Source organism: Stomoxys calcitrans, chromosome 3 (assembly GCF_963082655.1).
Source record: "Stomoxys calcitrans chromosome 3, idStoCalc2.1, whole genome shotgun sequence".
Lineage (NCBI taxonomy): Eukaryota > Metazoa > Arthropoda > Insecta > Diptera > Muscidae > Stomoxys > Stomoxys calcitrans.
This window is the reverse complement of record NC_081554.1, coordinates 187063718-187078226: the sequence shown is the minus strand read 5'-3', so window position 1 is coordinate 187078226 and position 14509 is coordinate 187063718. Positions and strand designations below refer to the sequence as shown.

General features: G+C 38.0%; 2 protein-coding genes across 2 annotated transcripts in view; one reads left to right on the top strand and one right to left on the bottom strand.

Moving 5' to 3' along the window:
- LOC106088208 (ATP-binding cassette sub-family C member Sur) overlaps window positions 1–1176 on the top strand; it is a 189799-nt gene extending 188623 nt beyond the window's left edge. Inside the window, exon 24 of the mRNA XM_059365738.1 lies at window positions 1–1176. This exon is cut by the window's left edge and continues 71 nt beyond it. Within this exon, the coding sequence (XP_059221721.1) occupies window positions 1–109 (109 nt within the window). The 3' untranslated portion in view covers window positions 110–1176.
- Window positions 1177–9492: 8316 nt separating this feature from the next.
- On the bottom strand, window positions 9493–11257 carry LOC106094835 (lipase 3). Its single transcript, XM_013262069.2, has 3 exons — window positions 10955–11257; window positions 10168–10887; window positions 9493–10104 (listed from the first exon to the last, which is right to left on the bottom strand). Exons 1-3 carry the CDS (start codon window positions 11054–11056, stop codon window positions 9688–9690), a joined length of 1239 nt encoding a protein of 412 aa, XP_013117523.2. The 5' UTR covers window positions 11057–11257; the 3' UTR covers window positions 9493–9687.
- Window positions 11258–14509: the final 3252 nt, after the last annotated feature.

Here is a 14509-nt window from a genome sequence, read left to right as displayed (position 1 = left end):
TCCGCCCAGTGAATTGGAAAACAAGCCCGATGGCATATTTGCTGGATTATTAAAATCGGGACGACCTTTGTCGGTAATAAGCACAGATACAGGAATTCAAAGTATTTAAGTGAGGAGAATAAAGAGAAAAATTTAAAAAATTTGGAATTGGAAGGATGTATTAAAAGAGTATAACATAAATAAAAAATTGTAAAACAAGTAAAAGCGTGCTAAGTTCGGCCGGGCCGAATCTTATATACCCTCCACCATGGATCGCATTTGTCGAGTTCTTTGCCCGCTATCTCTTTTAAGGCAAACAAAGAATATTGAATAAGAACTGGAATGCTATTGGAGCTATATGAAGTTATAGTCCGATTCGAACCATGTAGAAGTCATTGTTTAATATTTCATTTCGCTCGGATAAGAATTGCGCCTTGTAGGGGCTCAAGAAGCAAAATCAAGAGATCGGTTTATATGGGAGTTGGATCAACCTATTGATCCATTCAGACCGTATTAGACAAGTACGTTGAAGGTCATGAGAGAAGCCGCTGTGCAAAATTTCTTCCAAATCGGACTACAATTGCGCCCTCTAGAGGCTCAAGAAGTCAAAATCTCAGATTGGTTTATATGGCAGCTATATCAGGTTGTGAACCGATTTGCGCCATATTTAACTCAGTATTTGGAAGTCAAAACACTACGTGCAAAATTTCAGTCAAATCGGACGAGAATTGCGCCTTCTAGAGGCTCAAGAAGTCAAGACCCAAGATCGGTTTATATGGCAGCTATATCAAAACATGGACCGATTTGGCCCATTTACAATCCCAATCGACCTACACTTGTAAGAAGTATTTGTTCAAAATTTCAAGCGGATAGCTTTAAACCTTCGAAAGTTTGGGGGTTTTCGACGGACAGACGGACGTACTGACGGACGGTGGACGGCGGACGGACAGACGGACGGACAGATGGACCGACGGACAGACGGATAGACGGACGGACAGACGGACGGATATGGCTAGATCGATTTAAAATGACATGACGATCAAGAATATATGTACTTTATGGGGTCTCAGATGCATATTTCGAGGTGTTACAAACAGAATGATGAAATTAGTATACCCTCATCCTATGGTGGAGGGTATAAAAATAAAAAATTTTAAAAAAAGAATATAAATTTTTGTTTTTAAAATATTTTTTGCAATTTTGTAGAAATTTAAAAATATTAGAAAAGTTTGTATTACCCACGTCTGTTTTTCTCCACAACTCTTATAAATTATTCAATAATATTTATATTAAACAAAAAAAAAATTGTAAATTTTTCAAAAGGCCCTCTTTAAGATGCTCTGCTCTTATCATTCTGTAGACGAATTAAATGTAAATTTAGCATTATGACCTTTTTTTATATGTATGCGTGTAAGTGTCTATTGATGTAGTTTAAAATGTACTTAATTTTAAATCTATTCACATGTCGGCAAGAAGTATTTATAATTAATTTTGTGTATGTACGTACGTACTATGTGCGCGTGTGTTTGTATGAAAACCAAAAAATAAAACAAATTTAAAACCCTAACAATTTCATAACCATTTGTTTTTATATCCTTCATAAGTTTAACCTCAACAACAAGTACTTGAAAATCCCTACAAAATCTCTACTTAATCCTTTTATAAAGTCCTTTGAAGAAATGCTACACAATGTGCCAAGCAATCTTTAGCCCTGGCTATGGCTAAAGAAGTAACAAATGTCATAACTACTTCGCAGCAGGATGTACACCACACTCCACAACTTTTCATATTGGACAAAGATTTTGTCGGTTCATTTGTTTTCTCCACACACACACACACACACGCTCACACCCAGTCACATATGCTTTGGGGTTTTGTAAAGCAATATTGGCAACAGTGAAAAACGTGCTAACAACACGTGCAGCTGCACCCAATAAGTACATGTCCATAAAAGTTCATACTGCATAAGGAGAAAAGAAACTTTTCTAGTTGGTACTCTAAAAAAATGTAAGAGAGTGCTAAGTTCGATCGGGCCGAATCTTGGGAACCCACCATCATGGATTCTGCCAAAAATTTATACAAAATAAATTTACAAAATTTAATACCAAATTTCTGTCAAACCAGTAAAAATGTAAGCTTCTAGGAACCGAACAACGCTGATAAAGAGATCGGTTAACATGGGAGCTATATCAGGTAATAGACCGATTTGGACCGGACTTGGCACCGTTGTTGGTAGTCATAACAGATGCAAAATTCAGTCAAATCGGATAAAAATTGCGGATTGTAAGGGCTCAAGACATCAAATTGGGAGATCGGTTTATATGGGAAATGTATCAGGTTATAGACCCATTCGGGCTGTACTTATCACAGTTGTTAGAAGTCATAACTGAACACCATATGCAAAATTTTAGCCAAATCGGACAAAAATTGAAGCTTGTAAGAGATCAAGAAGTCAAATCGGGCGACCGGTTTATATGGGAGCTATATCAGTTTATGGACCGATTCGAATCGAACTCGGCACAGTTGTTGAAACTCATAACAGAACACTACAAGTAATATTTCAGGGAAGTCGAAAAAAAATTGCGGCTGCAAAGGGCTCAAGAAGTCAAATCGGGAGATCGCTTTAAATGGGAGCTATATCTTAATCTGAACCAATATGACCCATTTGCAAACCCCAACGACCTAATTCAATATTAAGTACCTGAGCAAAATTTCAAGTGGCTCAAGAGGTGAAATCGGTTGATCGGTTTAAATGGGAGCTACATCTTAATCTGAACTGATATGATCCATTTGTAATCCCCAACGATCTACGGGCGGAAATGGCTAAATCGACCCAGAACGTCGAGACGATCAAGAATATATATACCTTACAAGACGAACCGGGCCCGCTCGCCTGCGCCTTTTTATACCCACCACCGAAGGATGGGGGTATATTCATTTTGTCATTCCGTTTGCAACACATCGAAATATCCATTTCCGACCCTATAAAGTATATATATTCTTGATCAGCGTAAAAATCTAAGACGATCTAGACATGTCCGTCCGTCTGTCCGTCTGTCTGTTGAAATCACGCTATAGCCTTTAAAAATTGAGATATTGAGCTGAAACTTTCCACAGATTCTTTTTTTGTCCATAAGCAGGTTAAGTTCGAAGATGGGCTATATCGGACTATATCTTGATATAGCCCCCATATAGACCGATCGGCCGATTTAGGGTCTTAGGCCCATAAAAGCAACATTTATTATCCGATTTTGCTGAAATTTGGGACAGTGAGTTGCGTTAGGCCCTTCGACATCCTCCGTCAATTTGGCTCAGATCGGTCTAGATTTGGATATAGCTGCCATATAGATCGATCCTCCGATTTGGGGTCTTAGGCCCATAAAAGCCACATTTATTATCCGATTTTGCTGAAATTTGGGACAGTGAGTTGTGTTAGGCCATTCGACATCCTCCATCAATATGGCTTTGATCGGTTCAGATTTGGATATAGCTGCCATATAGATCGATCCTCCGATTTGGGGTCTTAGGCCCATAAAAGCCACATTTATTATCCGATTTTGCTGAAATTTGGGACAGTGAGTTGTGTTAGGCCATTCGACATCCTCCATCAATATGGCTTTGATCGGTTCAGATTTGGATATAGCTGCCATATAGACCGATCCTCCGAGTTTGGGGTCTTAGGCCCATTAAACACGCATTTATTTTCCGATGTCGCCGAAATTTGGGACAGTGAGTAAAGTTAAGCCCCTTGACATACTTCTGCATTATCGAACTGATTGGGGTTGGGGTGAGCCCCCTGGGTACTTGGACCACAATTTTAATACCATATTCGTTTTTTGGTCTCTAATAACTTTTATTTGATACCCTTATTGTGCCCATCGGATCACTTTCGGATATGGGTGGCGTTTTCGTGGTAAGGGGGAGGGTCCGCCTACACCCGATATCTAAAAATTATATAGCCTATGTTTCCTTCCAGACAAACGTACACAATCTATGAAAATTTTAAGAAAATCGGTTCAGCCAAGTATCATATAGTCATTATGAGTCGAATGGTGTTTTTGAGGGTTGGCGTGATCCCCTATACATCGATCTGATTTTTTATGCCAGATTCGAAATCTACTCCCGAATACCTTTCATTTAAGTCCCATATTGAAATGAACATCCAATATGTCTGTTTGGGTGAGTTTTGGAGTTGGGGTGGCCCGATTGGTACTTAGACTCAAATTTTAATGCCATATTCGTATTCTACTTTCCAATAGCTTCCATTTGATACCTGTATTGTCCCGTTCGTACCACTTTTGATTTTGGGTTGTGTTTTTGGCATAAGGGGGAGGGTCCGTCCCCCTTCCGATACCGAAAAATTATATAGAATATGTTTCATTCCAGACCTACGTACATAAAATGCGAAAATTTCGAGAAAATCGGTTCTGCCGTTTTTCAGTCTATACGGAACAAACAAACCGAGTCCCATATATCTGTGATTGGCTAATGTGCCCATTTTGGGCATTTTTGTTGGGGTGGGGTGACCCCCTATACTTCGACATGAATTTATATGCCAATCCCATATATCCGTGATTGGCTAATGTGCCCATTTTGGCCGTTTTTGTGTGGGTGGGGTGACCCCTTATACTTCGACATGAATTTGTATGCCAGAATCGTTATCTACTCCCGCATACTTTTCATTTGATACCCATATTGTTCTTATTGGTCTACTTTTGATTTTGGGTGGTGTTTTTGGGATAAGGGGGAGGATCCGCCCCCTTCCGTTATCAAAAAATTATAAAGCCTATTTCTACTTCTTGACCATATTCACAATCTACTCCCGAATACCTTTCATTTGAGTCCCATATTGTCATGATCGTCAAATAAACCTATTTTAAGGGGTTTAGGGGTTGGGGCGGCCCCCACGTACTTGGTCCCAACTTTTATTATGAAATTCGTACTCTACTCTTGAATACCTTTCATTTGAATCTCATATTGTCCCGATTGGTCCACTTTTATTTTTGGGTAGTACTTTTGGGGTAAGGGGGAGGGTCCGCCCCCTCCTGATATCAAAAAATTATATAGCCCATGCTTCGTTCCAGACTAACCTATAGAATCTGTGAAAATTTCAAGGTAATTGGTTCGACCGTTTTTTAGTCTAAGCGGAACTAAGAAACAAACACAAATTGAATTTTATATATAAGATGGGGTCTTAGATGAATATTTCGAGGTGTTACAAACGGAATGACTAGTGGGTATAATAATTCAAATAAAAACTCGGTTAATAAGGGTACAATATTCGCGGTATCCATGGAGTTGGATTCCCAAGAGTCGGGCCGGCAGAACTTAACAGTCATTTACTTGTTTTTTTAAAAAAAAAATTTTGAATTCAAGTTTTTGTTCAAACTTTTTTTATTAGTGTCGGAGTTGAGCAAATTATGTCGCCTCCGACTCCGTCCAAACTGCTCGAGTCCGACTTCGATTCCTCAGCCCTGGCAGAGGGTATTATATTTCTTCATGCATTTGTTTGTAGCAACCAGAAGGAAGAGAGCTAGACCTATAAGTATACCTAACGACTTAGAATTACTTCCTAATTCGATACAGCTATGTCCGTCTGTCTGTGCGTGTGCCTGTCCACTATCTAGAGCCTTAAAATTTTGCACACGAGCAAATTATGTCGACTCCGACTTCGTCCAAACTGCTCGAGTCCGACTTCGATTCCTCAGCCCTGGCAGAGGGTATTATATTTCTTCATGCATTTGTTTGTAGCAACCAGAAGGAAGAGAGCTAGACCTATAAGTATACCTAACGACTTAGAATTACTTCCTAATTCGATACAGCTATGTCCGTCTGTCTGTGCGTGTGCCTGTCCACTATCTAGAGCCTTAAAATTTTGCACACGATTTTGTCATCTCTAACCATTCCAAATTTCAAAGAGATATATCTACCCGTTCTCACATGGTATATTTTTTATTAGTTTTTTTTTTTCGATTTTCTCCCACTGTGCGTCGCTGCTATATAGCCCCTCACAGTAACGTTGATGGCAAGTCACTCGTATTATTCTCTTTGTTTCAATCGTTGTTGAGACATCAAAAGTTTTATCGTTGTTCTGTTTTTATTTTAAAAACAATTTTATCGATTAAACGTTTCGAAGGCATGAAAAAGGTTTTAAACTTTCTTATTTTATGTTTACATTTGAAAAACACTAATCATTCAGTCCATAAAAAATAATTTTTTAACATAATGAGAGAATTAAAAATACTTAAAGAGAGTATTCACACATTTTCATTTTGCATATCGCTGCTCTATAGGGTCTTTGTGCGAGTGTATTAGTCAATCTATGCGATTGGTGGTAGGTTAAGTGCCTCAGATTCCAATGAGAGCAATTGAGAGCAAGAGAATTCAATCATCACCAATAGGAGAAACTTGCAAAACTTCAAGCAAGACTTAAGCAACAAAACAGCTTGTGTGTGACTACCGAAACACACACACACAGACGCAATATGCGAAGTTATCTAAAGAGCGGATTCTAAACATTTTTTATGTCAACAAAATTTTATTGCCGTAAAAATTTTTGTCAAAATTTGATTTCCACTTCAAAAATTTGCCAACATTTTATTTTATAGCCCATATTTCAATTTCCAATAAGCCCCCCTATGTCTTATGTTTACATTGCTTATTACATCACATTGTCTGTCTTAATTACTAAATCCGCCCGTTTGACTGTGTAATTTCCCTGTCGCTTGTGTTCGCTCAGTTCGTATAAAGTCTTGAGCTGGGTTGAAGCACTCTAGCAATGCCGCACGGTGAAGTGTGAATTAAATTTATTGCCTTCAATTTCCAGATATAACGTTGGAAAAACAAGTTTTGAAAGCTAATAAAAAATGAACTTTGTCACTTTGAATCAAAGATTTAAAAACAAAGATTCCAAACGCATTATTGCAGTATCAAAACAAAAGTTGGCTGCATAGCCCTTAATAAGACAACAGGGTTAGGCAGTGGTTTTTGTTGTAGGTTTGTTATGGGTTTATTATGGGCTTATTGTCAATGGAAATTTAACAATAAATTAAAATGGTTATACTCCCATCATAGGATGGGGTATTTCTAATCTAGTCATTCCGTTTGTAACACCTCAAAATATTGACCTTTGACCCCTTAAAGTACATGTGTATAGTTATGATCGTCTTGACATTCAAGTCTATCAAGCCATGTGCGTCGGTCTGCCAAAATCACAATAGCGGTCGAATAAATGATTAAATCCACTTGAAATTTTGCACAGATACTTATTTTTGATGTAGGTCGATGAGGATTGCAAATGGGCCACTTCGGTTCAGATTTGGCTGCAGTGTTTTTTCATATTTTTGTGTGCCTTATAGGCCGATCTCTCGGTTTAAGGTTTTGGGCCCATAAAAAGCGCATTGATTTTCCGATGTCGCCGAAATTTGGTACGGTGAGTTAAGTTAGAACTCTCGACATCTTTCTGTAATATGGCACAGATCGGTTCAGATTTGGATATAGCTGCCATATAGACCGATCCTCCGATTTAGGGTCTTAGGCCCATAAAAGTCACATTTATCATCCTATTTTGGTAAAATTCAGGACAGTGAGTTGCCTTAGGCCCTTCGACATCCTCCTTCAATTTGGCCCAGATCGGTCCAGATTTGGATATAGCTGCCATATAGACCGATCCTCCGATTTGGGGTCTTAGGCCCATAAAAGTCACATTTATTATCTGATTTTGCTGAAATTTGGGACAGTGAGTTGTGTTGGCCATTCGACTTCCTCCGTCAATATGGCTCAGATCGGTTCAGATTTGGATATAGCTGCCATATAGACCGATCCTCAAATTTAGGGTCTTAGGCCCATAAAATTCACATTTATTTTCCGATTTTGCTGCAATTTGGGACAGTGAGTTAGGTTAAGCCCCTTGACATACTTATGCAATATGGCACAGATCGGTCCAGATTTGGATATAGCTGCCATATAGACCGATCTCTCGGATTTAGGTTTTGGGCCCATAAAAGGCGCATTTATTGGCCGATAGAGCCAAAAATTGGGACAGTGAGTTAGGTTAAGCCCCTTGACATACTTCTGCAATATGGCACAGATCGGTCCAGATTTGAATATAGCTGCCATATAGACCGATCTCTAGATTTAAGGTCTTGGGCCCCTAAAAGGTGTATTTATTGTCAGATTTTGCCAAAATTTGGGACAGTGTGTTGTGTTAGGGCCTTCGACATCGTTCATTAATTTGGCCCAGATCGGTCCAGATTTGAATATAGCTGCCGATATCTCGATTTAAGGTTTTGGGCCCATAAAAGGCGAATTTATTGTTCGATTTCGCTGAAATTTGGTACAGCGAGTTGCCGATTTCGCTGAAATTTTAAACAGCGGGTTATTTTAAGCCTACCGTCATCTTACTTAAATATGGTTCAAATCGGACTATTTTTAGATATAGCTGCCATGTAGACCGATCTCCCGAGTAAAGGCCTGAAGCCCATAAAAGCTTTATTTTTTAACCGAATTCGCAGAAATTTGAAACAGTGACTGGTCTTATACTTTCCAATATAGGACCAAAATATGGTTTAGATCGGACTATATTTGGATATAGCTCCCATATAGACCGATCTCCCTATAAAAGGTCTGAAGCCCATAAAAGCTTTATATTTTACCCGATTTTGCTGAAATTTTAAACAGTGACTTACTTTAAACCTTTCGACATCCGACCTAAATATGGTTCAGATCGGACTATATTTAGATATAGCTGCCATATAGACCGATCTGCCGATAAAGGATCTGAAATTTAAAACAGTCTCTGAATTTCAAAACTGTGGGCTATTTTAAGCCTCCCAACATCTGATCTAAATGTGGATTAAATCGGACTATATTTAGAAATAGCTGCCATATAGACCGATCTCCCGGTAAAGGGCCTGAAGCCCATAAAAAATTTATTTTTTAACCGATTACGCTGAAATTTGAAACAGTGCGTATTTTTACACCTCCCCACGTAGGGCCCAAATATGGCCAAATCGGACTATATTTAGATGTAGCTGCCATACAGTCCTATCTACCGATTAAGGGTCCGAAGCTCATAATAGTTCTATTTTTTACCTGATTTCGCCGAAATTTGGAGCAGTGAGTAGTTTTACTCCTCCCAACATCCGACTCAAATATGGCTCAGATCGGACTGTATTTAGATATAGCTGTCATATAGATCGATATGCCGTTTAAGGGCCTGAAGCTCATAAAAGTTTTATTTATTACCCGATTTCGTTGAAATTTTTAATAGATCGATCTCCTAATTTTGGCTCCTAATCCCATAAAAGGCGGATTTGTTGCCTGATTTCGCTGAAACTGTTACTTGTATATGAATTCTCGGGGCCGGAATAAAATATCATCGAGAACAGCACCTATTTAGATATAACTATGGATATAGTAGTGGAATTATAATAAAAAAGGATGATTATTATGTGCTTGGTGGTGGGTATCCAAGGCTCGACCCGGCCGAACTTAACATGTTTTTTGTTATTTCTTTAATATTAAATAATTTTTTTATATCATAAGTATTAAAATAATAAAATATATCACAATTATTTCAAAAATTCAAAAAAAAGAACCCAATTATGGAATCCCAATTGTTTTCTTAATTTAAAATGAAAAAAAAATTGTTATAAAGCTAACTATAGCCTGACCTCAAAGCCCTTTCCTTTAAACTCCGCTTAAAGTTTAATTCGCTGCTTTGTCACTTCTCCATAAAACCTCAGCTTCTTTGAGTATTTTCAAAATAGGCTTATTGATGATTTCCTTGGTGTTATTGCCCCAAACAAAATCCAAATGGGAATAATGTTCCAAATCTATAAAATGGCTTACACTTCTATTGCCCAATATATGGGCTAAAGACTCGACATCAGTTTTCGATGACAACTCATCGTAGTCACTATAAAACATGTGGATGGGCAAACGAGGATTTACATTTGACAAATTATACTCAGGAGGCAGGGATTGATTATAACGCCTTAGATTGCCTTCGGAACCAATATCGTACTGTCGAAATTTTTGAGAGCGATGTATTTGCAAGAAATGGAATAGCTGATGCAAGGCAGAGGTGGCGGGATGACTGTTGAAAATATCCGGTATTAAGGCCTAGTATGAGAAATAAAAAAAAATTATTAATTTTCTCTCATTTCCTTCATTTGTTACGCTTACCTCTTCTAAATAAGCTGAATAGCCTCCAAATAAATTATATATAATGGCAGCACATACTTTGGCATTGGCCTGAGGACTGCGGCATCTTTCAAAGCCCAATAATTTACGCAGCAACTTGGGTCGAAATACCGCCATGTCTCCCACATAGGTATGCAGTGGAGTGTAACTATCAAAAAATCTACCCAAGTATCGAAGTTTGGAACGCCCATTGGTCATAAATATTGTGGGCGCCAAAAGATTAATGGTCTTAAATTTTGCATTATATTCCGGTTTCATGCTCAGCAAGACCATTGCAATGGTGGTACCTTGGGAGTAGCCCACATAGTGTAGTGAAGTTTGTTGAGTTTCCTCCAATATGAAATCTATCATCTGAGGCAAATCATTGATGCCTATTTCATGGAAGCTAAAACGCCAAAATTCTCTATCCCAGATAGATATATTCCTATGGCGTTGACCATACATATTACCACGATTATTTCCCAGCCAAACATCATAGCCTTGACGTAGCAAATCATAGGCCAAAGGATTTTTCATACCTTCAATGACCCAAACATCTGAGGAGCTGGTAAAGCCATGCATTAACAAAACCACCGGCGCTGCTGGGCTAGGTGTCGTAGATGTCAGGGGATTTCTTAGGCGAAAAAGTGTTAGGCCATAGCCATCTTTGGTATAAATATCATAAGAAGCACTGTCAAAGCCAGCTCTACGAACTCTATCGGCCTGTAATTACAAAAATTAAGGTTTTTTTTATAAAAAAAATCTTTTTGTATCCAAAGTCCATGCTTACAGTTGTTATTATTTTTTCTTTATCATTTTGCTGCTGCTGCTGCCTTAGCACAATCAAAAGTATGGGCACCACAATTAGACTTACTACAAATATCTTACGCATTATCTCTCTCTAAGCCGTTGTGTTGCGATTAAAGTTCATACTGGAAATGATGTGACAATTGGTAAAACACCAATTTCATATTCACTTGAGATAGCTCTCCCAAAACACACATTCTAAACTTGGCTTGCTACACTAGGCTGGTTGCTTGCTTGTCTGTTTGTTTGTTTGGCTATAAAATCAAAATAATTCCGGTCCGTTGAGTTAATAATTCAACTCACAGACAAGCAATAGATTTTGTCTCATATGGCTGCATTAAAATTTTCAAATGTTTTGTGTTTGTTGCTGTGGTTGTTTTTTCTATTATGACGTTATAAAACAAGTTATGAACATTTACGTGCCGCTAACCCAAATATTGAATGATGTTAGGGGGGGATAAATACTAGTTATTAAATAATTAAAATGTTATAGTAGAAATAATTTTGATTTATAATTATAACAAAGATATTGCTTTCTATGGGAAATTGGTATAAAAGCAAACTGTTATATTGGAATATGCAAGTGTTATACTATGTTTAAAATAACAACAGAGAAATAACAGGGCGCAGCAGTCTAATGTAATACTCCACAACATTAATTATTAACATAATTGAGCCAATGTTAGTGATCATTAACAGAGAGAATATAATTTCTATGTAAATCTGCTCTGCTGTTAATACCAGCTTGCATACATGGTGAGATTTAAATGCAACATCTAATTCAAAGTGTTGTTGCCTGTTTCAAGTGTTGTTGTTGTTGAATTCAGCCGGGCCTCCCAATGGTAGTAAAGCACAGATAAATCAGGGAGAAAGAGAGCATGACTAAAACAATGCAGTAAGCAGGCATGGGCACAAACATAGTTGGCTTGTGGTTTACAACAACAAGAGCTTAGTTGATAAGAGTAAATCAAAGTTATGTTGCCTCTTTCAAGTGTTGTTGTTTGTTATGTTCAGTGCCGTCCCTACCAATGACAGTATAACTGAGATAAATCAAAGAGAAAGAGAGCAAGACTTACAGAGTGCAGTAATGTAACACAGTAGTTAAGCTGGCTTGGGCACCAACATAGTTGGCTTGTGGCTACAACAACAAGAGCTTAGTTCATAAAACTAAACCAAAGTGTTGTTGTTGTCTCTTACAAGTGTTGTTGTCAAGATTAGCAAGACCTTCCAATGGCAGTATAACTGAGATAAATCAAAGAGAAAGAGAGCAAGACTTACAGAGTGCAGTAATGTAACACACGCACGCTTTGGGCAACAACATAGTTGGCTTGGGGCTACAACAACAAAAACTTAGTTGATAAGACATAACCTATGCCCGCGGGCTTGGGAAAAACGAATAAAAGCACACGAACGTATAGTGTATGTGTGCAACTTCGTGTGGCTTTGTTCGTTTGGCGCATTGTCGTCAATCTTAAAACAAAGCTTTGTTATTCAGTTGATGTTTTGATAATACTAATTCAATAGAGTTTATTATACTCAACTGTGTTTGGTGCCCACGATTGCAGTAAAGCTTAGAGGTAAACTTCATTATAGTCTCTGTTATATCACACATACACTCTTACAAAAATAACTGTCATGACAAGTAAAACACTTTAATTTCGGCCGGGCCTCCGAATGACAATAAAGTTGAGTAACATCAGAGAGGAATAAAACAAGCAAGAGTCAGAGAATGCAGTAGTGTCAAATAGTTAACTCTGCTGTATGATACAGACTGACAGTGGGAAAGAACAACGATTTAGGGTTAAGTTCGGTCGTACCGAACTTTGGATACTCTCCACCAAGGATATAATAATCATCCTATTTATAATAACTTCACTACTATATCCATAGTTATATCTCAATCGGAGCTGGTCTCGATCATATTTTATTCAGATCCCGAGAATTCATATACAAGTAACAGTTTCAGCGAAATAAATCCGTTTTTTATGGGATTAAGATCCTAAATTGGATGTTAAGTCTATATGACAGTTATACCTAAATAAAGTCCGATCTGAACACCATATTTGGGTCGGACGTCGGGAGGCTTAAAGCTACTCACTGTTTAAAATTTCAGCGAAATCGGGTAATAAGTAAAGCTTTTAAGGGCTTCAGACCCTTTCTCGCCAGATCGGTCTATATGGCAGCTATATCTAAATATAGTCCGATCAGAACCATATTTGGGTGGGATGTTGGGAGGCTTTGAAACAATAAGTAGGTTCCAATTTCAGCGAAATTGGGTTATAAATATAGTTTTTCTGGGCCTTAGACCCTTAACAGGCATATCGGTCTATATGACAGCTATATCTAAATATAGTCCGATCTGAACCATATTTATGTCAGACGTCTGGAGGATTAAAGCTACTCACTGTTTCAAATTTTAGCGAAATCAGATAATACATGGAACTTTTATGGGCTTAGATCCTTAACCGACAGATCTGTCTATAGGGCAGTTATATCTAAATCTAGACCGATCTGCACCATATTTATGTCTGATGTTGGGAGACCTAAAAATACTCAAATTTCAGTTAAATCGGATAAAAGATAAAGCTTTAATGGGCTTCAGACAGTTTACCGGGAGATTGGTCTATATGGCAGTTATATCTAAATATAGTCCAATCTTAACTATACTTGGGTCGGATGTTGGGAGGGTAGTTAATATAGCTTTTATGGGTCTTAGACCCTTAACCGGCAGATCGGTCTATATGGCAGTTATATCTAAATATAGACCGATCTGCACCATATTTATGTCTGATGTTGGGAGGCCTAAAAATACTTAAATTTCAGCTAAATCGGATAAAAGATAAAGCTTTAATGGGCTTCAGACAGTTTACCGGGAGATCGGTCTATATGGCAGATATATCTAAATATAGTCCAATCTTAACCATATTTGTGTCGGATGTTGGGAGGATAATTAATAAAGCTTTTATGGGCCGTCTAAGGCTAAGGGTCTAACCTTAACCGGTAGATCGGTCTATGAGCGAAATCGGGTAATAAATGCAGTTTATATAGGTTTGGTCTTTTCCACAGTCTAAGTGTGCCAATCACAGATCTAAGTACACGGTTTCCATAAAAGAAGTTCATATTTCCGTGAAAAACATTCTCAACCAAAAACAAATAAAAGTTCGGTCGGGCCGAATCCAGTTTCCAAATCTACTCCCGAATACCTTTCATTTGAGCCCCATATTGAAATAAAAGTCCAATATCTCTGTTTGGGGGAGTTTTGGGATTGGGGCGGCCCGCTGGGTACTTAGACTCAAATTTTAATACCATATTCGTATTCTACTCTCCAATACTTTTCATTTGATACCTACAATATATTGTCCCAATCGGTTCACTTTTGAATTTGGATTGTGTTTTTGGCATAAGGGGGTGGGTCCGTCCCCTTCCCATATCGAAAAATTATATAGAATATGTTTCTTTCCAGACCAATCTACACAATATGCTAAAATTTCGAGAAAATCGGTTTTGCCGTTTTTCAGTATATACGGAACAAACAAAC

Excerpts from the sequence above, each read along its gene's own strand:
- LOC106094835 (XM_013262069.2), bottom strand. The coding sequence starts at position 11,056 with ATGCGTAAGATATTTGTAGTAAGTCTAATTGTGGTGCCCATACTTTTG. Across the intron at positions 10,888-10,954 it reads AAGAAAAAATAATAACAACT|GCCGATAGAGTTCGTAGAGC; the intron begins GTAAGCATGGAC and ends TTGTAATTACAG. Across the intron at positions 10,105-10,167 it reads ATTCAGCTTATTTAGAAGAG|GCCTTAATACCGGATATTTT; the intron begins GTAAGCGTAACA and ends TTCTCATACTAG.